The sequence below is a fragment of the Physeter macrocephalus genome, chromosome 14, assembly GCF_002837175.3.
Source record: "Physeter macrocephalus isolate SW-GA chromosome 14, ASM283717v5, whole genome shotgun sequence".
In the NCBI taxonomy this organism is placed as follows: domain Eukaryota; kingdom Metazoa; phylum Chordata; class Mammalia; order Artiodactyla; family Physeteridae; genus Physeter; species Physeter macrocephalus.
Window position 1 is genome coordinate 98678182 of NC_041227.1, and position 26599 is coordinate 98704780.

At 39.4% G+C, this 26599-nt stretch overlaps 2 protein-coding genes and 1 long non-coding RNA gene across 3 annotated transcripts in view; 1 reads left to right on the plus strand and 2 right to left on the minus strand.

Moving 5' to 3' along the window:
- The window catches only part of CCT6B (chaperonin containing TCP1 subunit 6B), an 11213-nt gene extending 1603 nt beyond the window's left edge, over positions 1-9610 (minus strand). Inside the window, exons 1-4 of the mRNA XM_055090401.1 lie at positions 9575-9610; positions 7732-7834; positions 6318-6390; positions 5750-5799 (exon numbers count right to left, since the gene is read on the minus strand). Coding sequence (XP_054946376.1) covers positions 5750-5799; positions 6318-6390; positions 7732-7834; positions 9575-9604 — 256 coding nt within the window. The 5' untranslated portion in view covers positions 9605-9610. The remainder of the gene's footprint in view (positions 1-5749; positions 5800-6317; positions 6391-7731; positions 7835-9574) is intronic.
- A 58-nt stretch (positions 9611-9668) lies between these two features.
- Positions 9669-17723, minus strand: LOC102988485 (uncharacterized). Its single transcript, XR_008619228.1, has 4 exons — positions 17561-17723; positions 15155-15289; positions 11967-12140; positions 9669-9755 (listed from the first exon to the last, which is right to left on the minus strand). It is a non-coding gene; the product is annotated as an uncharacterized lncRNA (long non-coding RNA).
- A 19-nt stretch (positions 17724-17742) lies between these two features.
- On the plus strand, positions 17743-20038 carry ZNF830 (zinc finger protein 830). The gene has a single exon (XM_007105606.4). The coding sequence runs from the start codon at positions 17872-17874 to the stop codon at positions 19018-19020; it is 1149 nt and encodes a 382-aa protein (XP_007105668.1). The 5' UTR covers positions 17743-17871; the 3' UTR covers positions 19021-20038.
- The last annotated feature ends 6561 nt before the right edge of the window (positions 20039-26599 follow it).

Genomic DNA, 26599 nt, shown 5'->3' on the forward strand with positions numbered 1-26599 from the left:
TGCGGAGCACAGGCTCCGGACGCGCAGGCTCAGCGGCCATGGCTCACGGGCCCAGCCGCTCCGCGGCATGTGGGATCTTCCCAGACCGGGGCACGAACCCGTGTCCCCTGTATCGGCAGGCAGACTCTCAACCACTGTGCCACCAGGGAAGCCCCGGTTTTTTTTTAAACAGAGAACAGGAGTCTTTATTTATTTGTTTATTTTTAAATTTATTTATTTATTTTGGGCTGTGTTAGGTCTTCGTTTCTGTGCGAGGGCTTTCTCTAGTTGTGGCAAGCAGGGGTCACTCTTCATCGCAGTACGCGGGCCTCTCACTATCGCGGCCTCTCTTGTTGCGGAGCACAGGCTCCAGACGGACGCGCAGGCTCAGTAGTTGTGGCTCAAGGGCCTCATTGCTCCGTGGCATGTGGGATCTTCCCAGACCAGGGCTCGAACCTGTGTCCCCTGCATTAGCAGGCAGATTCTCAACCACTGTGCCACCAGGGAAGCCCCTAGGTGTCAAGCTTTTAATGCCCACACAGAAACAGGGCCACACTTGAAGGAGGAGTTGACACTAGGCCCCTAAATGAAACAGGAGCCTTGATGCTAGACAAACTCTACCCACCTGCCAAGTGAAGCAGTAAAGAAACTTGCTCTGCTCAGGGCTCCTATAAGATATTAAAGCCCAAAGTCTGTACCATGCTCAGGAGCAAATAAAGAATTTTTATTACCTAAGTGAAAAAAAAAAGGTAAAAACGGGTCCCGTGCTCTATAAATTGCTGACAGTAGTGCAAATTAGTATAACCCCTAGGAGGGGAATTTGCCAACACTGTTGAAATTATAAAGCATATATAATGCAAATACAAAGCATAAAACAATAGGATATTTTCAAAATGCTGAGAGAAAATAGTGGTTAACTTAGATAAATGAAATGTGGTATATACACACAATGGAATATTATTCAGTATTAAAAAAGAGGGAAATTCTAACACTTCCCACAGTAGGATGAATCTTGAAGTCATTATGCTAAGTGAAATAAGCCAGACACCAAAGGCTTATACTATATGTAAATTACCACTCAATAGCAGAGGGCAATGAAGACCTTTAGAGGGAAGAAAAACTGAGAGTATTACTACCAGACTTGCACTAGGACTAGGATATACAACAGAAGGAAAGAAAGTGAACCCAGTTGGAAGAGTACAGTTGCAAGAAAGAATGGTAAACAAAGCAATGAGTTAAAAATGAATGGAGTGGGACTTTGCTGGTAGCACAGTGGTTAAGACTCCACGCTCCCAATGCAGGGGGCTCGGGTTCGAGCCCTGGTCAGGGAACTAGATCCCACATGCATGCTGCAACTAAGAGTTCACATGGCACAACTAAGGAGCCGGCGAGCGGCAACTAAGGAGCCTGCAACTAAGACCCAGTGCAACCAAAGACCCGGTGCAACCAAATAAATAAATAAATAAAAATTATGTTTTTTAAAAAAAATGGAGGGACTTCCCTGGTGGTCCATCGGTTAAGACTCTGCATGCCCAATGCAGGGGGCCCAGGTTCAATCCCTGGTCAGGGAACTAGATCTGGCACGCCACAACTAAGAACCCACATGTCACAACGAAGATCCCACATGCTGCAACTAAGACCTGGAACAGTCAAATAACTAAATAAATAAATATTTTTTTAAAACGAAGAATGAAAAACATAAACAGGAACTGTTTTATTGTTGTATAAAACAATAATAATAATAATTATTATCATGACTAATTTAGGGGATTTAAAAGACAATATGGAACTAAAATATTGAATAAGAACACATATAAAACAAGAGGCAGACTTCCCTGGTGGCGCAGTGGTTAAGAATCCGCCTGCCAATGCAGGAGACACGGGTTTGAGCCCCGGTCCGGGAAGATCCCACATGCCGTGGAACAACTAAGCCCATGCGCCACAACTACTGAGCCTGTACGCTAGAGCCTGCGAGCCACAACTGCTGAGCCCCTGTGCCACAACTACGGAAGCCCGCATGCCTAGAGCCCCTGCTCCCAACAAGAGAAGCCACCACAATGACAAGCCTGCACACCACAACGAAGAGTAGCCCCTGCTTGCTGCAACCAGAGAAAACCCTGCGTGCAGCAACGAAGACCCAACGCAGCCAAAAATTAAAAATAAGTAAAATAAAATAAATTTAAAAAAAAAAAGAGGGGATGACTATATTTAAAATGTTTTAAGGACTTTGTATTGTTGGGGGGGAGCAGAAAGTTATTAACTATATTAAGTAAGCAAGTTAAAATTTTTAAAGTAATAAATAAGATGTATCATTTCCAAACTAGCAGAGGGAAAAGAGGGGTAATAAACTAAATTTAAAAATTGGGTCAACCCAATAGAAGGCAGTAAAGGAGAAAAAGTATAAAAAAGGATAAACAGAAAGTATCAAAATTATATGGTAGAAGTAAATCTAATATATCAGTAATCATAAAATATTAACTTGCCAAGTAAAAGAAATGTCAGACTGAATTTTTAAAAATAATAAAAATCTAGCTATAGGCTGTTTTTAGAGACATACTTCTAAAAACAAAGAAAGTACTTCAATTAAAATAAATAAATAAATTTTTTAAAAAAATCAACTATACGTTAATTAATATATTCTTAATAAATATATTTTTAAATAAATAAAAGCAAAGAAAGTAAATGGATACTAGAAAAATATTTTCCTCTCTCAACCCCCACCCACCCAGCCCCACCATACCAAAAACAGACAGCATCTCTAGAATAATACACAACAAAATAAGGCTCTAAGGGTAAAAGCACCATTTTATAGAAGGTTTCCATAAAAATACAAATTATGAAAACAGACGCAAAAGGAAATAGAAAACTCAAGACCTAAATCAATGAAGAAAATTTTATCAGTAGTCGAAAATCCATCCCTCCCATTTAAAAAACTACTAGGCCAAGACCAAGCTGTCAAGAAAGAGATAACCCTCCATCTTACTGACTCAAACTGTTCCAAAGAAAAGAAAAAGAAGAATAATTCCCCAACTCATTTTATGAGCCTAGTATGTCATTGATACCAAAATTGGATAGTGAACAAGTAAAATTATGGACCAATCCTGCTTATGAATACTTACAAAAACCTAAATAAATATTAGCCTCAAGTCCAGCAAAAAGAGTTAATACAATATTTCATCAAATCAAAAATGTCACTGATTGTAAGACACACCATTACTTTTATACTAAGAAACAAAAATCCTGTCATTTCAGCCATAGCATAATGCTTTCTTATCACTCACACATTTTATTTTATACTCACTGAAGGAGTTTTCAGACTTAGTTATACTTATTTTTATTATTTATCATTCTTATACATTCAAAATGAGGAAAACATAAGCAAAATAAATAACGTTAAGATCTTCATATTGGAGTCCAACTCTTCTAAATCACCTTTCAATTCAGAGTCTTTGATATTTATTCTTGCCATCAAGAGGTGGTAGTATGTAACATTTCAAAAAATAGTTTCTACCATTCTCTCTGGCATTTTCTTCTAAGCCACTGACACATATCCGGAAAGTTTTGCTGCTGAAATTTTCTTACTTTACCAGAAGCTAAAAACAGAAAGTTTTCAGCAACAATCAAGACTCCTATTCCTTCCTCAAATAGTCCTTAAATGGCTGTTAACTAAAACGCTAAGGAATCACAGGTAACCAAGTTCAAGCAAGAGCAATTAGAAGATGCCATTGACTGTAAAACATATTCTACTTACAGAAAGGTGAAAATGTAAAAAATCTGCATCTCAGAATCAACAAACATGGTATTTCACAATCAAAGAAGACTTATTTCAGGAATACAAGAATAGTTTAACATTAGAAAACTTATTAAAGTAGGTCACCACATTAACACATTAAAGAAAAAAACTCAAAGCATGCAGAAAAGCATTTGATAAAATTCAACAATCATAACTTTTTTTTAAAAACCTCTTAGCAAAACAGAAATACAAAGGAACAGACTTAACCTTATACAGCTGACTACCTGCCAAGATTCCAAAGTAAAAACAAACACAAAAATGGTAAAATGCTAGAAACATCCTCTTTAAAGGCAAGAACAGGAATAAACGTGACTGCCATCATTGCTTCTATCCAATATTCTACAAAAGGTCTTAGACAGGGGCTTCCCTGGTGGCGCAGTGGTCTGGGAAGATCCCACATGCCGCAGAGCAACTGGGCCCGTGCGCCACAACTACTGAGACTGCGCTCTAGAGCCTGTGAGCCACAGCTACTGAAGCCCGCGCGCCTAGAGCCCGTGCTCCACCAACAAGAGAAGACACTGCAATGAGAGGCTCGCACACCGCAACGAAGAGTAGCCCCCGCTTGCTGCAACTAGAGAAAGCCCACGCGCAGCAACGGAGATCCAACACAGCCATTAATTAATTAATTAATTAATTAATTAATTAAAAAGGTCTTAGGCAGCTCAATAAAACAGGAAAATAGTAGAGATAGTACAAGGAGTGGAAAAGAAGAAAGAACTAATCTGTTATTATCAACCCAGATAATCCAAAATAAACTACAAACTATTGCACAAATAAGAGAGTTTAGCAAGGTTATGAAATATAAAAGCCAATATATTAAAGCCCATAGAGGGCCTATAGTACAGCAATGAACAATTAAAAATATAATTTTTTATAAAAGATGGTATTTATAATAGCTTCTAAAAAATACATAGGAATAAAGTTAATCAAACATGTAATGCATTTTTATAGGAAACACTTAAAACTTCATTGAAAACATTTACTAAAAAAAAACTGAAGCACTAAGATATCAATAAAGTGATATAAAACATTTATGAGTGGAAGGAATATATATATCTATTCCTACCAAAAAAAATCTATAAAGTCATTGAAATTCTAAAATTCTAATCAAAACATATAACTCAACAAGCTGATCCTAAAAGAGGGAAGAGAGATCTCAGAATAGCCAAAACAATTCTGAAGAAAATAAAGAAGGGGTTGGGGAACTCAACCTACCATGCATCAAGACATTTTATAAAGTTTTAAGAATTAAAACAATATGTATTGATATAGTAACAATTATCAGAGCAATGGAACAAAATATTTAAACCAGAAACAAACCCAAGTAAAGAAAATTCAGGGACTTCCCTGGTGGCACAGTGATTAAGAATCCACCTGCCAGTGCAGGGGACACGGGTTCAATCCCTGGTCCGGGAAGATCCCACGTGCCGCAGAGCCAACTGAGGCTGTGCACAACTACTGAGCCTGCGCTCTAGAGCCCGTGAGCCACAACTACTGAGCCCACGTGCCACTACTACTGAAGCCCGCATGCCTAGAGCCCATGCTCTGCAAGAGAAGCCACCGCAATGAGAAGCCTGTGCACTGCAACGAAGAGTAGTCCCCACTTGCCGCAACTAGAGAAAGTGAGCGAGCAGCAACAAAGACCCAACGCAGCCAAAAATAATAAAATAAAATAGGCCAAATATATATTTCTTATTATATCATAATATCACACATACAATAAAGGGTAGGGAGTTAGAACTTCGAGGGAAAAATATTTTCATTAATATTATTTACTGTGAAAGTATTTCTTGTGTTCTTTATACCTTGATGAAATACTTTTGAGACTTATAAGACCACCAAATATAAACTGCATTTATTGTGTAAAAATTAAGAATGGCTCAGGCTCTATAATGGTAGTTGGATGTAAGATGTGCTAAGTCTCAGCTTCTAGAAGAGTTTATTTTGAACTCAATCACCCTTTGAGAGAAGACATACCAGCTCGCATAATTTCATCAACCAGGAGAACGTTGGTGGCAATCACTGTGCTGAGGGAAAAGATGACAGGATGAGTAAAGCTTACCAATCCACTCTTACCTTTCCCCCCCAGAAATCTTCAGCTACTAATGACACTTTGTTCTGCAATGATGTTGGTGTGAGATAAGACAAAGCTATTATAAATACAAACATCACCCCTTGCATTATAATTTCAACTCATTTGCTGATAAAGTAGAAGCCTCATTTTATATTCCAGCAAAACTGAGCTCATTTTTAGCACAGCATTTGATCTTTTTCCCACTATGCATGTAGTACTATTTCAGTAAATGTCCTTCTTTCCCTTCTCCCTCAAATAAACAGTAAGATTAACATTTCCCATAACTTACACTGATAGAACTAAAATCTAAAAGGGACTGTAAAATGACAGAAGCTATTCTTAATAACTGGATACCATGCCTTTTCATACACTTAGCCATTTTCCACTGTAGCAGGCAAAAATAATAGAAAAATCTTAATGTTATCAATTATGTCCTTAAAAGTCTTTCTCTTTTTATTAATACAAACTTACCAAGAGTGAAGAAGTTGTTTTTTCACACAATAATTATCCCAAACTCCTGCATCTGCTGCTACCATTGGCTCACCTGCAAAGGAAAAACAAACTATTTCAATACTACAATCTTGATATATTCTGTTAATATTGGCTGTATATTCTAACAGTATTTAATATACCACCAAAATTACTATTACCAAGGTCACCAATGACCTCCATGGTGTCAAATCCAAAGGTCAATTCTCAGACCTCATCTATCAGCAGCACTTAACACAGCTGATCACACCCTCCCAACTGCTCTTTCTTCACTTGTCTTCCAAGACATCACACTTGCCTGGTTTTTTTCTTTTGCACTAGTGGCTCCTTTTCTGTCTACTTTGCTGGTTCTTCCTCTTCCTCCTGAGCTCTTAGAGTACCCAAAGGCTCAGTCCTGGATTCTTCTCTCTCTATGCTCACTCCCTAGATGATCTCATCCAATCTTCTAGATTTAAAGCATATAAACTCTGACGACTCTCAAGTTTTTATCTCCTAGCCGGACCACTTTCCTGAGCTTCAGACTTGTACATCCAACTGTCTATTTTAAAGTCTCCAGATACTTCAAACTTAACTTTGCCAAAACTCAACGCCGACCTCCGGCCACCACAACATGCTCTACCCACAGTCTTCTCCAATGCAGTTAATGGCAATTCCAATAGCAATTCCTTTCAGTTGTTCAGTTGACTCCTCTCCACAGAGTAGCAAAAGTGATCCTTTTAAACAGATTTAGACCATGTCACACCTCTGTTCAAAATTGCTCCCTATTACACCACAGAAAAAGTCAAACTCTATACACTGGCCCACACGCCCTCGCGTGATCTGACCTTCTACTACCTCTCTCATCTCCCTCCTCCTCGAAAACACCAGACAGTGGCTTTTCCAAGATCTGTTCCCTCTGCCTAGGACATTCTTTCCCTAGTTCCCAAGTGGAACTTCCTAACTTTCTTTGATTTTGTTCAACAGACATTCTCAGTGAGGCCTATCCTGACCACCCTCTTCCCATTGAAACCCCCTCCCCACACTCCTGTGCTAGCATTCACAATCATCCTTACACTGTTCCTTTATTTTTTTCACAGAATTTATTACCTTTAAAAATGTTAAAGGAACTTATTTATTAAGGTTATTATTTACTGCCTATCTTTCCCTGCTACAACATAAGCTCATAGGGAAGGGTCTTTGTTTTGTTCTGCATGAATCCCGAGTCAAATAACAAGCACTCAATAACTATTTCTTAAGTGAATGAATATTTGCTTTTAAGAAGTTCAAAAGTAAAACAAAGGCACCCAAAATTTAAATATAAAAGTCATCCAAACCTCCACCCCCTTACTTAAGTTCTGGGTCCCTGTAGTAGAACCTCTTTTGTTATTAAGCAGCTGATTTTTCTTTACTTTCTTACCTGTATTCAAATCTATGCCAACAGGTTGTTTTGATTCTGAATGCTCAACCTGAACTTTTACTACTGTTTCCTGCAGGTCATAACCAGAATTCTGAGCAAGAACCTTTAGGAATAAAAAATAATAATAAATATATGTATGGAATTCCTTCATATATATTTTTGAATATCACATATAAAAAATAAGGCACTGCTCTCCAGTCTTGTGAAAACACATCCATAATATAGTAATCATCTCCTTTTGAAGAATTCCATTCTTAATCTAAATCAAATTATTTCATGTACATAGTAACTTTTATATTTCAACACTTTCCCTATGTACATCACACTAAATTCTGACGAAGACTAATTAGTTTCCCCACCCCACCCTGCTACATTAATTTCCCTCTGTTAGGGAACCGTGGACTGAAACCACCGTTTGCATAAGTTGTCTCACAACCACCGTTTGCATAAGTTGTCTCACAACAGGAGGTCCCGATAAGGAAAACGGAACTGACAAGGTGCCTCCAAAACCAACCAGAAGAATTTGGGAGGGGCCAAAAAGAGGGAGGAGACACTAGCCCATAATATGTCCTGACAACCTCCCAGAAATCCTCATGCTGGAATCCATCTTGACTGAGAGATGTGCACGCCCACCAGGAAGGGCCTTGAGTTGGGCCAAATACGGCACAAGCAAGATGATTGGCCAGAGACAACCTGGAAACCAACTCCAGCAACATAAAACCTGAGACTGCAAGCCACGAGGCAGAGCAGCTCTCCTGGGTTCCCTTACCCTGCTGTTCTCTGCTCGAGCGCCCAAGTCTTTTGCTTTATCAGTATGTGTGTCTCCTCGGACAACTCATTTCTGAGTGTTAGACAAGGGTCCCCGAAGGGGTCCCTCTCCGGTAACACCTCCTTGCAAAAGATTTTTTTTAAAACGGAAGGAAGGAGAATGGTATTCTTGTTTGCTTGGTCCCTCTAGCCACATGTTTTCTGGTTCTTCCTGGGCACTTGCTAAACCTGCCTATCTGCATTATATCTGTGCCCCTCATTCACATGAGGAGAGTTATGACCTGTGGCAACAGGGATGGAGATACCTGCACTCCAAGCGAGGTTTATTTCCAAGTGGTCCTAAACCAACAGCTGATGAGTGAAAAGGTACCACCAAATGTCTACCAGATTTACCAATATGTGTCAACTATAGGATCGTTACTGACTTTGCCTCTTCAGGGGAAGAAAAAAATGGGTATCTAATTCACAAAGATTCAACAAATTATTAATAATTTTAAAGCAATTATCAGAGACTTTGCTAGCATTGTTAGTAATGTTATTAATGTTAGTAATTCATGGTAATAGTATATTTGAAAGAGTTCTCTGTGTTTCCAAGTAGTTCACAATCAGATTAAGGCAAAGGAAAAAAATGGTAGTTCTCTCCTTCTGTTGATACATGGAAAAAAACTGGTTTCTCTCCTTTTCTAGGAATTATAATGACAATGACAAATGCAAGCCTGAAGTTCTCACTTCCCATAATTTAAAGTGCTAATACTTTGGATACCACCAACATAATAAAGGTCTACTCAAAATCTAATTAAATTTTACATTCTACACTTCTTCATTATGATTAATCATGAACCATTTTTGAAGGAAATTTTTGGAGTTACTTCAACTTTTGGAGCTCAGAGATGGAAGCAAAGTGGTAATTTAGCCATTTCATGAAACTCCTACAAGAATTCAGAGCTGTTATCCTAAAAACTTCCCTGCTTTAGCTATATAATATCTTAAACAAAACTGTGTAGGGAAATACAAATACCTATCTTTCTACTCTACTGTTATACATAATATGGGCAATTTAAAATTAATTAGACACCTTTTGTCTAAACAGTTGTTCTTTGGCCATTAGGATAGTTCTACCTTAGGGATAATGAGTAAAGCATCAGCAAAAGTTTGGACTCCAAGACGAGCTCTTCCTTTTATACTGTGCTTGTATGTAACTAGAGCTTCAGCTATTGCCACTTCAACTGCACCCGCTCCTGGAACCACACAACCTACTGGAGGGAAAAAAATGATTGGCAAAACATACCACACAGAAGAAACAGAGAAAAAAGCAACTAGCTATTCATGTTCTATGATCTTGCCTGCCTCTAAAATGTATTTAAATATATACAGAAATAAAATAAGTTGCATAGCTCAGTGATCACTCAGATGTCTTATGAAACATCCTGAAGTTACACACCATTAAACAATTAACATAGTACAGACAACAGCTGGCTACAAACAGTTTATTTCATTGTTTACAGAGTAGACATTTCCTCCACCTTCATCCTTCTCCTTTATGACTGTATTTAAAAGGTAGTTATTTATAATTTATGGTGGCAGGTAACTAATTATAACATCTGATTTGAAAAAAATGGTAGGCCAACATAATTTGGCCATAGTTTTTGGTATGGAATTCTCAGGACTCAAGAAAGTATTTGCTTTCTGTACTGAAGCAGAACCCAAACTTTCGGAGAAAAAAAAAAATTTCGGTGTTCTTATTATTCTAAGGCAAAAGCTCTGGTTAAACACATCAATTTTCACATCAGGATATGACTCTTATACCTGCTGGTATGGCTCTATAAAGTTTTTGAATTTGTAAACTTTGAATCAGTAAACTTGGTTTGGAATCACCCATCTTTAAAACAAAACAACACAAAAAGAATCTCTCCTTTTATTCCACATCGTTTTTAAATTACTACCCCCTTTCTCTGCTTCACTGTACAACATAACTGCTCAAGAGAGTTGTCTACCCACAAGGTAATTACATCCTCACCTCCCATTCACACTTTTTAAAAATTCCTTGTTAAATACTGAATACATACAAAAGAATATTTACATGTATAAGAATAAATGTACAAATAAATGTACCCATGTACCTACTACCCAGCTTAAGAAACAGAAAATTACCAGTAGCTTTGAAAACTTCCCTGACCCCATTCTCCTGTGAAAACAGAACATACCAAAATGTGTGGGATACTACTAAAGCAGTACCTGAAGAGAAATTTATATCACTAAACACCCATACTAGAAACGCAGAAGGTCTCAAACCAATGACCTCAGCCTCCACCTTAAGACACTAGGAAAGGAAGAGCAAATGAATTTTAACGTAAGCAGAATAAAGAAGACAGTTAAGATCAGAGTGGAAATCAATGAAATAAAAATAACCAATGTCAGAAATGAAAACAGTGTAGAATCTGTCACTACAGATTCTACAGATATTAAAGGATAATAGGGGAATATTATGAACAATTTTATGCCAATAAATTTGAAAACTAAGATCAGGGATTGGCAAACTTTCTGCAAAAGGCCAGAAAATAAATATTTTAGGCTCTGTGGACCATACCATCTCTTTTGCAACTATCCAATTACGCTAGCATAGCACAAAGTCACAGACAATACATAACAAATGGGAGTAACTGTGTTCCAATATAACTTTATTTACCAAAAATAGGCAGCAAACCAGATTTAGCTCATGGGCAGTATGATCTTAACTTAGATGAAGTAGAAAAATTTCTCGAAAGACACAAAGTACTAAAGCTCACTCAAGAAAAATAGACAACCTGAATGATCCTGTATATAGATACAGAGATTGAATTTGTAGTTTAAAATCTTCCCATGAAGAAAACTCCAGGTATAGAAAGCTTTACTGGTGAATTCCACCAAACATTTAAGGAAAAACTAACACCATTTCTATATAAGAATTCAACACTTTCAGAAAATTAAAGAGGAAAGAATACTTTCTGAGGCCAGCATTATTCTAAAAGCAAAAAAGATAAAGGCATTACAAAAATATATATATACATGGGCTTCCCTGGTGGCGCAGTGGTTGAGAATCCACCTGCCGATGCAGGGGACACGGGTTCGTGCCCTGGTCCGGGAAGATCCCACATGCCGCGGAGCGGCTGGGCCCATAAGCCATGGCCACTGAGCCTGTGCGTCCAGAGCCTGTGCTCCGCAACGGGAGAGGCCACAACAGTGAGAGGCCCGCATACCACACACACACACACACACAAAAGAAGGCTTAATATGACACTTTTGAAAAATTACACATACTGTTCTGACCAATCAAATCTACTCTATAAATAAGCCTATAAATGTCTGTCTTCTATATTTTGTATGTTCAAAAGAACCACATGCCATAGCTAGCTGATTATCTTATAGGAAAAAGAAAAATACCACCATGTGTTAGGCTGTACTCATTCTGCAAAAGTTTAACCACATACCTCTGTTAACACATCAGTCAGTTGAGGATGAACTTAAGTTTGTAGAGATGTTCTAGCCACATCTAAGAGGATTTCTCTTTTCATCTCTTTTTAAATTTTAACTTGTTCCAAAACTTCAAGTGCCTTTATTTTTGCAACTTCAAATCCTTCAGCTATTATTCTAGGGTGCAGGCCCTAATACATCAACATAAAACTATAAATTATAAAGTAAGTTATCCAAAGTAAAAGTAACCATCCTTTCCTACTAATAGGTATGTCCAAAAAAGTTAATTACCTATATCAATGCCATTAAATATAAGTGAATGTATGTAATTTGTAATCTTTCAGCACTTCATATTTCAATCTCAAACTTACAGAAAAACTGTTTACAATTTACAACAGTACAAAAAAACTACAAAAGTTCTTTTTATGTCTGAAAACTATAACACACTGTCGTGCAGTGCTCTTCTGAATGAGCACAGAAGAAAAGACTCCCTGTAATGTAGAGGAAAAGAACCAGCATTGTTTGGAGAAAAATGACAGACAGGCAGCACCTTCACCAAATGTTCAAAGTTAACATCATAGAACGGGACAAACACACACCATGTGCCTCCAGATATGCTGTATTAAGACCAATACAGCATTTCGATGGCACTCCTGCCAAAGGTTCATAACCTGAGTCTGATCATGAGGAAACAGACAAATCCAAACTGAGGGACTTTCTTAAAAAAAACAAAAACAAAAAAAAAACAGCCTATTTTCTAAAAGTAGCAATGTCAGCAATGTCATGAAACACAAAAGATGGCTCGGGAACTATTCCAGCTTAAAGAAGCCTAAAGGGGTATGACAACTGAATGGGACAAGTGATGAAATTTGAATAAAACCTGCAAATTAGATAAAAGTACTTATCAATGTGTTAATATTAATTTCCTGTTTTGATCACTATACTGTGGTTATATATGAGAATTCCCTGGTTTAAGAAACATACACTGAAATATTTAGATCATCATGTCTGCAACTTATTCTTATACCATTAGAAAAAAATATATTACTATATATATACACATTCCATATATATATATTCATGAAAGAGAGAGAAATGTTATTCTTTGGAATATTCTTGCAACTTTTCTGTAGGTCTGATATTATAACAAAAATTTTTTTGAAAAAACGCTATTGTTTATTCTGAAAAATAATACATAAACTTATTGAAAGCTGGAACTAGTTCTAATTTATTCCCTTCCTCCATTCCTTTATGTCAGTCCTATAATAACTTTCAAAAGTTGACATTTATTGAGCATTTGTGCCAGGCACTATTCTAAGGGATTTACATGTATTATTTTAGTCCTCTCAACACTATGAAGTGGGTGTTTTTATCATTCCTGTTTCACAGATGAGGAAATTTAGGCTTAAAGGCTTAGATCACCAGGCTAGTAAGAGCCAGAGCCAGGATTTAAACCCAAAAGGCCTGACGCCAGAGCCTGTGTTATTAACCATCTTCAAAACATTTCCTCAGCCTAGGACCTCACAACTTCTCACCTAGACTACTAGGAAAACCTTCAGTCTTGACTCCCTTAAAACTGTCCCCCAAATATTTAAAATGCCAATCTGACCATATCACTCATTCATATGTCAGTATGAACATTCTTCTTGGTTAGTATATTACATGCCTATTCACTACTGTCCGCATCACTTTAAACTCCACCAACACCAGACTGCCTGTAGGTCTGCACACACACCAGTTTGCTTCTTTTCTCTGTGCCTTTGCTCAGGTTGTTCCTTCTGCCTGGAATGCCATTCTCCGCACCCCTCACTCTTTCATCAGGTTCACTCTTCACCCCTCACTCTTTCATCAGGCTCACTCCTTCTAATCCTAAAGATTCAGCCCAGGCCTACTTCCTCCAGAAAATGCTTCCTGACTACCTCAGGCTAGTTTAGGATACCCCTCCCTCCTCAGCGTTTCTATCCCATCCTGTGCCTAGCTCTGTCACTGCACTGTCACACAGTTTCATAACTATGTCAATGTCTGTCAGCATCTCCCCTTCCCTAATTTCTTCCTTCCTAGCCCAACCTTAATTTTGTTTAGGTATCTCTCTTCCTCAGTGCTTCAGAGGAAGCTGACCCTATCCCTAGCTCAAGGGGCGGATCCTAATTAGATTAAGTCAATTTCCCGAAAAACTGTCAATGGTTTGGGATGAACATAAGACCAATGTTGGCCCAATCATATAAAGAAAGGACTTTTATTCTATGGCTGGGTGAATGGTTTTCTCTTGCCCTCTCCTGCTGAGTGTTAGTAAGAAGAACAGGTAGCCCTGATTTCTTCTGACAGTCTTTCATCCAGGATGGGAATAAGCCCATGATGAAACAGCATTACAAATGGAAAAGCTAAGAGACAGAAAGGATCTGGGTACTTGATGACTGAATGAATTTTTTAATCAACTAACCCTAGGAGCCTGCTTTATTGCTATATTTCCTGTTACGGGAGATAATTTTCTTATTGTTTAAGTGACTTTCAGTCAAGTTTCTACTGCTTACAGCTAAAAGCATCTTGAGATAAGTTGCAGGTACTGAATAGATACAGACAGATCCCAATACTAAATGAAACACAAAGTGATCCTTTTAGCACTTTGAAAGGACAGGTTATGCTTTGCTAAAATGGTCCTTGAAAGAGCAAAAATTCAATTCCTTAATTAGAAAAGACAGATAAGTAATGCAAAGAAAACAATAAATTGAACAAAGGCATGGAGGTAGAAATGTATGTAATGATTTCAGAGGCCAGTGAATGAAGGAGTCTGGCTAGAGGAGACTGTTTATAAAGGGAAATAAAACTAGAAAAGTAGGTAAATTCACAATGTGGAAAACCCTCAATAATTCTTCTCTAGTTATTTTTTTAAAGGTGCATAATTTGGTTTCAACTTTCTCAGTGATGTTTTCTTTCTTAGGCCATTAGTCATGGGTACATGGCTGATTTTTTAACTTTTATATATATCTCAAATATTTCATTTTTTAAAAAGGTATATAATTTCAATAAAAGGCATTATTTTGACTAAAAATTTCATTATTATTTCCATTTATAATTGTCTAAAAATATCTTGATAAAAATTAACTTTTGCCCTCTAAAATTAAACCATTTTACTAGCAAAAAAATAAGTAACTTTTTATTCAAAATAAAGTACCACATGAATGTGCATTCTATGAAATTCTAATACCTCAGAAATGTAAAGATCCGCTTGTTTTAGTAACTCTCCGATAATTAGAACATTTGAAGTAGTACCATCTCCTGTAATGTCATCCTGGGCTGTTGCTACTTTTGCTATCAAGGGAGCTGTTGGGTGCTGAATTTGCTGAAAAAAGCAAGCAACAGATTAAAAAAGAGAGAGAATGAGATAAAGAAATAGTCCACCAAAAACAAGATAACCTAAGGGTCAACAGTAACATTAAGAAATGAAATAAGCTTCATTCTATAAGTTCACAAGTTTTATATTATCATACATAATAAATGTCAAAACGAAAAGTTAAAAACGGAGAACTAATGAGGTTTGAACATTTTAGAAAAGAGTCTCTGCTTCGAATGCAATGACATTTCCAAAATAAGATTAAATCCTTCAGTCTTGAAGATGAATGTATGTACTAAACTTGCAAAGGATTTTTTTCCCATGATTACAAAGAACATAAAGCATTGCCTTTAAAAGATGTAACTAATTTGGAAGTATCCCTAAGCTACTATTTGCACTACACAAAGATTTGAAAACAGCCAATAGACTTTTTTTTTCCTAAGGTTTAATCCAACAAGCATATCTCATGACTGCAGTATTCAGCTGATGGCCTTGGTTTAAGGATATACAAATTGTACTATGCTCTCAGCTAAGGCTAATTAAGGTTTATTAAGTCAGCAACAGCAGCTCACCATCTCAGGGAGCAGTACATTGCCATCTTTGGTGAGTTTGATGTCTCCTGCACCAGAAACAAGCCTGTTCAGAAAACAGTGGTTATAAACTTCATATAGCAAGAGCCAAACAAGACACTCCCAGTGTTAGTCACTCCACTATCCTTAATATAAGTAACTGGGTGTGGAAAATTTCCATTAGACCACGGGGGATACCACAGTAACTACCACAGAACCACTTCTCCCCAGATGGACTGCTATGGTGATTTCATTCCAAACAGCACATTTACAAGTTTAAGGACAAGAGCAGTCCATGAGTTATGAACAGTGGTTTGGTACCTGGAAGAGTACTTGGAAGTCAACAAACCACAAATTTGTCAACTTTCTGCAAGTTTCTTTTTTTGTGAAATGTTACCATTCATTCACTCAACTAATTTTTTCCCTCACCCCTCACGTTTATTAGATCAAGTTCTGTCAATTCTACAACCTAAATGTCTCTTGAATCTACCTCCTCCTCTCCATCTCCACTGTCATCATCATCTCTAGTCCTCCTCTCCATCTCCACTGTCATCATCATCTCTAGTCTGGACTACTTAGCATCTTGATATCTCTGAATTTGAATTTACCCTCCACACTGCATTTATCTTTCTAAAAGGCAATGTGATTCAGTCAGTTCCCTCACCAAAAATCATTCCATGATTTTCATGTTCTCCATCACCTTCAAGATAAAATCCAAACTATATAGCAATGACATAGTTTACCTTTCCCAATCTGGGTAATGTCTATTTCTTCTACCTCTTCTACCAAATGACATCTTGTGGGCAAACCTTGTGGTTCCCTTACTACATCATGTTTGCTTTTGTTTCTGTTGGATTTACACCACTGAGCTTCTCTTGCTCCTGAAGTTACCCTATCTAGAAGGCCTTTACTCCCTTCTCCAACTGGAGAACTCTAATTCGTTTTTCAAGACTGATGAAAAATCCTGTTATTGAGAAGCTTTCCCTTCTCCCTTCTGTCATCAGTTATTAGTCCCTTTCCTCAGTATAATGGTATATATACATAATTAGCACATTCATCTCTACCAGAACTCCTTAAGAATAGAAGCTGTATCTTGGTCATCTCTGTGTTCCCAGCATCCCAGTTAGTACATACTCAGTGCCCTCTTTTACTGTTAATATTAATTACTTTGCTCATTCCTCTGAGGCTGTACCTCTCTCCTCTTACACCTCTTTGCCCTCACTAGTCTCTTTCCCTCTCTTCTAAAGAAAATAATGGTCTTAAGTAAATATATGCTGAAAGAGCGTTCAACTTGCCTAGGGACGCATAGCTAAAGCGGACCTTGGATTTGAACGCAAGCCTGCCAGGTTCCAAAGCCCGTGCTGTCTCTATAACACACTGCCAAGCAAAACCCAAACTCTTAAACAGCAGGGGAGCTAGATGGCTTATGTTTCATATATGACACTAAATGAACTTTCTACTTGCATATGAACCTTAACAAGAAGTTGGGGGGGCAGGGAGAGGGTCACAGTGGGCCCTTTCTTCGAGTAGCATTTCTCCTCCTCTCCCACCAGGCTAGAAATGAGCTCAGGGCAGGAATGAGAACGAGGGAAAGCAGGCCCACAAGCGCGTCCACATCGCTCCCAACTCTTTGTGGAACGTCTGCCTCACAGCGAGCCCCGACACCCAACAAACCCCAAAGCCCTAACCGCCGCTCCAACCGCCGTCTCACATTTTTATGGTTCCCTTAGGACGCAAGTTGGTCCGCAGCACATCCTGCAGCCCTCGGGCGGCGCACATATTGACTGCCTGGGCCGCCTGGGCCCGTGCCACCTCAGCCTTTGAGTTTATGGCTTTTATCGCCCTGGTCAGACAGTAGGAAGAGAGGGCCCGCGTAAAGCGGCCTCACCTGCTATTCTGGGGGAAATCCTGGCGCCACAGCTCACGCTCCTGAGCCTCAGCCAATCCGCGCCCGGACAGGAAGTAACGTCATCAGGCGTCGGCGGAACGGAAGCCAGAATCGCCTCGGGTCGGGCCGCAAAGATGGCGTCCTCCGCCTCCGGGAAGCGAGTGGTTAATCAGGACGAGCTGCGGCGGTTGATGAAGGAGAAGCAGCGTCTGAGCACCAACCGTAAACGGATAGAATCTCCATTCGCGAAGTACAACCGCTTGGGGCAGCTGAGTTGTGCCCTGTGTAACACCTCGGTTAAGAGCGAGCTCCTGTGGCAGACTCACGTCCTGGGAAAGCAGCACCGAGAGAAAGTGGCCGAGCTGAAAGGCGCGAAGGAAGCCGCCCAGGGGCCGTCCGCCAGCGCAGTGCCTCAGTCCGCCAGCGCAGTGCCTCAGTCCGCCAGCGCAGTGCCTCAGTCCGCCAAGAGGAAGGCGCCGGACGCAGAGAGCCAAGATGCCAAAAGAGCGAAGGCCTCCCTGGTGTCTCAAGTACAGCCCTCCACTTCCGCTTTGCCCACCAACTTTGACAAAGCCGGAAAGGAGTCCACTAGGGCGACCCTCAGTAAGGCTTCGGGACTCGGTTTACTCCCTGATTATGAAGATGAGGAAGAGGAGGAGGAGAAAGAGGAGGGAGGAGGAGGAGAAGGGAAAAGAGGGGATGTCTGTAAGCATCCGGCCAACGCACAGGGCAAGGAACACTCACTTTCTTCCGCGCGGGAGGCAAGCGGTAGTAGGCTGCCAAGCGATTTCTCGGACACAAATCCTCCCAAGGCCCCTTTAATTCCTCATTCAGGGTCAATTGAGAAAGCAGAAATACATGAAAAAGTGGTGGAAAGGAGAGAAAACACAGCGGAAGCATTACCGGAAGGGTTTTTTGACGACCCTGAGATAGATGCGAGGGTACGAAAGGTTGATGCCCCAAAGGATCAGATGGACAAAGAATGGGACGAATTTCAAAAAGCCATGAGACAGGTCAACACTATTTCCGAAGCCATAGTTGCCGAAGAGGATGAGGAGGGACGGCTGGACCGGCAGATTGGGGAGATCGATGAGCAGATAGAGTGTTACCGTCGGGTGGAAAAGCTGCGGAATCGCCAGGATGAGATAAAAAATAAGCTTAAAGAGGTTCTGACCATAAAAGAACTGCAGAAAAAGGAAGAGGAGAACGTTGACAGCGATGATGAGGTAGAACTACAGGATTTGTTGTCTCAGGATTGGAGGGTGAAAGGGACTTTGTTATAGGGTTTCAAAGACCCAAGAGTTCTACATCCTCTACCACTGTATAAAAAGTGCCACCTCTCAATACGATGTCGGTTACTCCATGCCTAGAGATTTGGTAACTTGACTGGGTTGTCGAGATAAAATGAGCCTGTGAAGATACCGATTTGGAAAATTGGTGTAAAATATTTTTGAGGTAAAGGTGTTTTTGAAGTTTTCGAAGTATTACACTCAAATGCCCACTTTTTCACACACTTATAGATCTAAAGTTTGAGTTGTAAAAGCTGTAAGCTGTAAATATTGTAAATATTAAATATATATTTACTTAAGAATTATGTTTTGAAATTTATAAGTTAATAGAAGTCAGACCAACAGACAAGCTTTTAGATGAAAACCAAGTGTGGCATTTAGAATGTATATGGCTTTTTCTTTTCCAACTCCCTAAATCAAACTCAAGAGGGTTGTGGCCTGGCGGGGGGGTGTTTCGTTGTTGTTTTTAAGAACACTACTCAAACATATAAGTCATTCAGGGCTAATCAGGTCTCTGTTTCAAAACCGTGTTCCAGGAGAATATGGTGAAAAATATATGCCAAGTATGACCAACCTCCTTAATCCAAAGTTTCTCTTGATTAAACCAGTGATTCTCGGATGTAGGTGCACAGGAAGATCTCATACAAAGATTTTTTTAAAGTGTATGTGGATCATCTAGGAAGCTTTTTAAAAAAATTCATGTGCTCGTGCCCTACCGTTGGAGAGATTCAGTAAATCTGGAGTGGGGCTCAGACACCTGTATTAGTTTTGATGGCTTCCCAGGTTATCCTGTGGGAATGCCCTGGTGGTCCAGTGGTTGGGACTCCGCGCTTCCACTGCAGGTGGCGCGGTTTCTACCCCTGGTCGAACTAAGATTTCCGCAAGCCGCGAGGCGCAGCCAAAAAAAGAAATTTTCCCAGGTTATTCTAGTAAGGCCAAAATTGGAGCACCACTGCCCTAAATCCAGAACCTATTTATATTTTTCCAGGCTTTGTTTTTTCTTTAAATGACACATTCCGTAAGTTTACTGTCTGTTGCATAAAAGAAATGCTACCTTTTATTTATATCCCATCTAATCTTAAATTTTATTGTTACATATTATAAATTAGGGGTCAGAGTTAACAGGTTCTATCAGTTGTAGGAAGGAGGTATAAGTTGTTTCTCCAGCGGTAACAATTAGCCTGTGCTGATCATCAATAGTTTAAATCAGTCCTTCTCCCTTTGGAGATAGAGGTATTCAAATAGGAAAAAGGAATTAGCAATGTTCCGGAGATAGAAATGCATACAGCACATTCAAATAAAAGTGAGTAGTAATAATAATAGCTAAGACTTTCTTATAAGCCAGGCAGAGTCCTAAGTGCTTTACATAAGCTCAGTCTAGTTTCCCTAAAGCCCAGGTTTTAAGCCCAGGGATAAGGTATAAAAAAGCCTTGAGTGTTGAACTAAAGCATTCTTCCTGTAGGCAATGTGGGCAAAATGGAAGTTTTTGAGCAAAGACTCATATCTGCAAGAAATATTATGGAAGATTACTTCAGTTGCAGTATATAGAACGGAATGAACATGGGTAGGGGGTAGGAAGCTGGGAGAGTACTTGGAAACTAGATTTTAAAAGCAAGGCAAAAAAACAAAACAAACAAAAAAAAAAACACAAAAAATAAAAGCAAGGCAACTAAGACTGTAATTAGGTGTGTATTGAGAGAAAAGTAATAGTATTGAAAGAATTTCACAGGAAGGGCTAACATTGACTAGAAGTGAAAAAAAACATATACAGATGGAATTCAGGGGTTTTGGGTTTTTCTAGTGTGGGTGCCTAAAAGAAGTTATCTAACACTTATGGAGTATATTAATTGTCCTGCGGCCTTTGGCAGAAAGGGTTTGCTTTCCTGAGCTGTCCAGTGGAGCTGTGATAGCAACTTCAGTTTGATAATGTAAAAGGCATGTCTGCATCAAATGTATGAACCCACACACTTAGAGTTTTCTGTCGTTTATCATATTATTTCAGGATGTGAGAAAGTACAAGGGGGGTCTTGAATGGTGGGCCAACATGGGCCTAAGAGGCTAGGCTAATGATCTAGAGGAGCACTGAATATTAAAAATATAATTCAAGCCACATACATATATTAAATTTTCTAGTAGCCACATGAAAAAGTAAAAAGAATGTAAAATTAGTTTTATTTTATTTAATCCAATATATCCAAAATACTCCATTAAATTTCAATATGTAATCAATATTTAAGTATTATTAATGAAATTTACATTTTGGGGGTTCCTGTAGAAATGTGTTTTGAAATCTGGGTGTATCCAATAGCACATCTCAATTTGGACTGGCTGTATTTCAAGTACTCACTAGCCATATGTGACTAACGGCTACCATAAAGGACAGCTCAGGTTTAAAGAAAGGTATTGGGACTTCCCTGGTGGTCCAGTGGTTAGACTCAACGCTCCCAATGCAGGGGGCGTGGGTTCGATCCCTGGTCGAGGAAGTAAAATCCCGCATGCTGCACGACACAGCCAAAAAAATAAAGAGAAAGGTATCCAGGTGGAAAAATACAACATGATCAGGAGGTAGTGAGCAGCCCAGTTTAACTGGAGCAGAGTGTTTATTCCTGACAACAGTAGGAGTTATCACTGAAAAGGCAGGTTACGAACCGTTGTGGGGGGCCTTGAATGCCATGCTCTAAGGAGTTGGAACTTTCACTAAGTTAAGAGTTGAGGGCTTCCGTGGTGGCGCAGTGGTTGAGAGTCCACCTGCCAATGCAGGGGACACGGGTTTGTGCCCCGGTCCGGGAGGGTCCCACATGCGGCGGAGCGGCTGGGCCCGTGAACCATGGCTGCTGAGCCTGCGCGCCACAACAGTGAGAGGCCTGCGTACTGCCAAAAAAAAAAGTTGAGTATCCTTGAGGTTGTTGAGTCCTTTACTGTAACACAGTTAAAGGATGAGCTTAAGGAATGCCAGGCATATAAACCCCAGTGGGTTTTTAGGAGGACCCAAAAGCTCTCAAAATCTCCCAATGCTCTGTATCTCAGAGCATGAGTGATGGGTCCCTGATCAAAATCAAGTAAATTCTTGCTGTATCTGAGATTGATGTAGATAGCTACACAGGCTGTTGAATCCTTCTTGTTCCTCCATGCCTTAGAGAGCTCCTTTGTACCTCTTAGAGCTGTGGGAAATAGGTTTCGGCATTACACTGCAAGTACCACCAATGTTTCCAAATTGTAAGAATTGGTCCCAGGGATTTCTTCCTGTCACTTGTTCTGTTTTTAGAGAACCCCCGCCCCCAATTCAGCCAACATTTACAGGCATCCCTCAAAGATATTGCAGGTTCCATTCCAGACCACCACAATAAAGTGAATATCACAATAAAGCAAGCCATACAAATTTTTTGGTTGCCCAGTGCATAAAAAACATTTATGTTTACACTATATTGTAGTCTATTAAGTGTGTAATAGCATTATGTCTTGAAAAAAGTACATACCTTAATTTAAAAATTCTTGTATAGAAAATGCTAACCATCATCTGAGCCTTCAGTGATCATAGTAGTACCATCAAAGATCACTGATCATAGATGACCATAACAAATATAATAGGGGAAAAGTTTGAAATATTGTGAGAATTGTCAAAATGTGACAGAGACATGAAGTGAGCAAATGCTGTTGGAAAAGTGGCACCAATAGACTAGCTCAACGCAGAGTTGCCACAAACCTTCAGTTTGTGAAAACAAATGTAGCACTATGAAGTGCAATAAAATGAGGTATGCCTATGTGTTAGAATTATTGTAAATACTACAAAAAGTAATTATTGTAAATACTACCTCTCACCCAATTGAATACAGTTCCCCTAACTTGGAGGAAAAAAAAAAAAATGCTGATCTCATAACTAGCCTTCAGATGTTCATTTGTCCAGTGCCTTACAATTTACAAAATGCTTTCACATAGATCTCATTTAATGATGGAAGTAATGACTACTTTTTACACACTAGGGAACAAAATAAGATGCTATGGAATTAAAATTGCAGGGAAAAGAGTATCGCTTAGACCTAACACTTTTAATGTAACACTCACTAGATTAGTACGGAGTAATGGAAAGAACAAGGGAATTGGCACAAGAAAAGACAGGTTCAAGTTCCCACTCTACTTTTTTTTTTAAATGAAGTATAGTTGATTTACAATATTGTGTTAATTTCTGCTGTACAGCAGTGATTCAGTTATATATATTCTTTTTCATATTATTTTCCATTATGGTTTATCACAGGATATTTAATATAGTTCCCCCTACTCTACTTTTTAATGTCCAGTGATCTTGGGCAAGTCACCTCTCTGAAACTTAAGTTTGCTCTACTATAAAATGATGATGATACCCCACAGGGTGTAGTGAGAGTCTAATAATACATGCATGTGAAAGGGGTTTATAAACTGAAGTTTATAAATAAAGCAATAAAAGTGTTTCTACTAGTAGAATCTGGTCTAACTCTGCCCCATGCTACTACTAACTTGCTAGCTTGATCTAAGGCTAATAATTTAATGTCCCTTAATTCCCTCTTTAGAATGAGGGAATTAGAGCAGATGATTTTTCTTTTTTTTTTGAGATTTCTTTAAACTCCAAATAATTTTGCCATGATACAAGTGGCGTCTCACCTTTTAAAGATTTTAAAAGTCATTCAGTTGACTATCTGGAGACAGAGATGGCCAAAGTATTGTTACTTTTACTTGCAAGATTTGCCCAGGATAGTCCCAGTTGTCTTGGTGTAATTATGAATGGTGTCCCCTTTCACTTTCAACACTGTTCCTTTTTGGAGATACAGATATAGGTATATACTCACCTACCTAAAAGTTTGATATGAGGAAAAACCACTTTCTAATGAATGGAAGGTCTTAATGGAAATAGTATGTTTCCTGTTAATGATGCACCCATTGGCTAGCTACTTGGCTGGATGTTGTTAGGGGATTTGAGTAAATACATATGTGGGTAGGAATTGTGGCTAGATAGATGACCTTAGGTGGTTTTTTTTTTTTTTTTTGCTGTGTTGGGTCTTCGTTGCTGCGCGCGGGCTTCTCACTGCTATGGCTTCTCTTGTTGCGGAGCACGGGCTCTCGGTGAGCGGGCTCAGTACTTGTGGCTCACGGGCTCTAGAGCACAGGTTCAGTAGTTGTGGAGCACAGGCTTGGTTGCTCCGCAGCATGTGGGATCTTCCCAGACCAGGGCTCGAACCCATGTCCCCTGCACTGGCAGGCAGATTCTTAACCTCTGCACCACCAGGGAAGTCCCCCCTTAGGTTGCTTTTTAATACTGAGAGTGTAGTACCCTGTATGATACCAGGAATTTACATGCTTTAAATTTGAACGGGAAAAAAAATTCCTGTAACCCTGTGTTCTATTTTCTATCTGCATTTCCTCCCTCAGTGACCTCATTCATTCCCATGGGTTTAAATATCACCCCTACTGCAGCAAATGAATGGACCTAGAGATTATCATATTAAGTGAAGTAAGTCAGACAGAGAAAGACAAATATATTATCATACTAAGTGAAGTAAGTCAGATAGAAAGACAAATATCATGATATTGCTTATATGTGGAATCTTAAAAAATAATACAAATGAACTTATTTACAAAACAAATAGAGTCACAGATGTAGAAAACAAACTTATGGTTACTAAAAGTCATTCAGTTGACTATCTGGAGACAGAGATGGCCAAAGTATTGTTACTTTTACTTGCAAGATTTGCCCAGGATAGTCCCAGTTGTCTTGGTGTAATTATGAATGGTGTCCCCTTTCACTTTCAACACTGTTCCTTTTTGGAGATACAGATATAGGTATATACTCACCTACCTAAAAGTTTGATATGAGGAAAAACCACTTTCTAATGAATGGAAGGTCTTAATGGAAATAGTATGTTTCCTGTTAATGATGCACCCATTGGCTAGCTACTTGGCTGGATGTTGTTAGGGGATTTGAGTAAATACATATGTGGGTAGGAATTGTGGCTAGATAGATGACCTTAGGTGGTTTTTTTTTTTTTTTTTGCTGTGTTGGGTCTTCGTTGCTGCGCGCGGGCTTCTCACTGCTATGGCTTCTCTTGTTGCGGAGCACGGGCTCTCGGTGAGCGGGCTCAGTACTTGTGGCTCACGGGCTCTAGAGCACAGGTTCAGTAGTTGTGGAGCACAGGCTTGGTTGCTCCGCAGCATGTGGGATCTTCCCAGACCAGGGCTCGAACCCATGTCCCCTGCACTGGCAGGCAGATTCTTAACCTCTGCACCACCAGGGAAGTCCCCCCTTAGGTTGCTTTTTAATACTGAGAGTGTAGTACCCTGTATGATACCAGGAATTTACATGCTTTAAATTTGAACGGGAAAAAAAATTCCTGTAACCCTGTGTTCTATTTTCTATCTGCATTTCCTCCCTCAGTGACCTCATTCATTCCCATGGGTTTAAATATCACCCCTACTGCAGCAAATGAATGGACCTAGAGATTATCATATTAAGTGAAGTAAGTCAGACAGAGAAAGACAAATATATTATCATACTAAGTGAAGTAAGTCAGATAGAAAGACAAATATCATGATATTGCTTATATGTGGAATCTTAAAAAATAATACAAATGAACTTATTTACAAAACAAATAGAGTCACAGATGTAGAAAACAAACTTATGGTTACGGGGGGAAAGCAGGGGGGAAGGGATAAATTGGGAGATTGGGATTGACAAAGACACACTACCATATATAAATTAGATAACTAATAAGTTATCTAACTGTATAGCACAGGGAACTCTACTCAGTACTCTGCAATGACCTATACGGGAAAAGAATCTAAGAAAGAGTGGATAGATGTATATGTATAACTGATTCACTTTGCTGTACAGCAGAAACTAACACAACATTGTGAATCAACTATACTCCAATAAGGGACTTCCCTGGTGATCTAGTGGGTAAGACTTCACACTCCCAATGCAAGGGGCCTGGGTTCGTTCCCTGGTCAGCGAACTAGATCCTGCATGCATGCCGCAACTAGGAGTCCGCATGCCTCAACGAAGATCCCATGTGCCGCAACTAAGACCCAGTGCAGCATAAATAAATAAATAATAAATATTTTAAAAACTATACTCCAATAAAAATTTTTTTAAATAAAATAAATATCACCCATATACTGATAACTCCCGATTTATATCCCCAGCCTTAACCTTTCTCCCGGGAGGCATCCTTCATTCCCTTTTCTTACCCAAATCTAATGCATTAGTTAAGTCCTGGCAACTCTACCTCTAAAATATGCCCAGAATCCGTCTACTTCTTTCTGTCTCTACTGGTCCTAACCACCAACATCTCCTGCGTTAATTGTTGCCTGTCCCCATCCCAGCCACAAAGTAATCACAGTTGTTTGCTTGTTGTCCTGCCAAATGTGGTTATGAGAGAGTATCAAACCACATTGTCAGGTTATTATTAATAGTAGTTACGGGCTTCCCTGGTGGCGCAGTGGTTGCGCGTCCGCCTGCCGATGCAGGGGAACCGGGTTCGCGCCCCGGTCTGGGAGGATCCCACATGCCGCGGAGCGGCTGGGCCCGTGAGCCATGGCCGCTGAG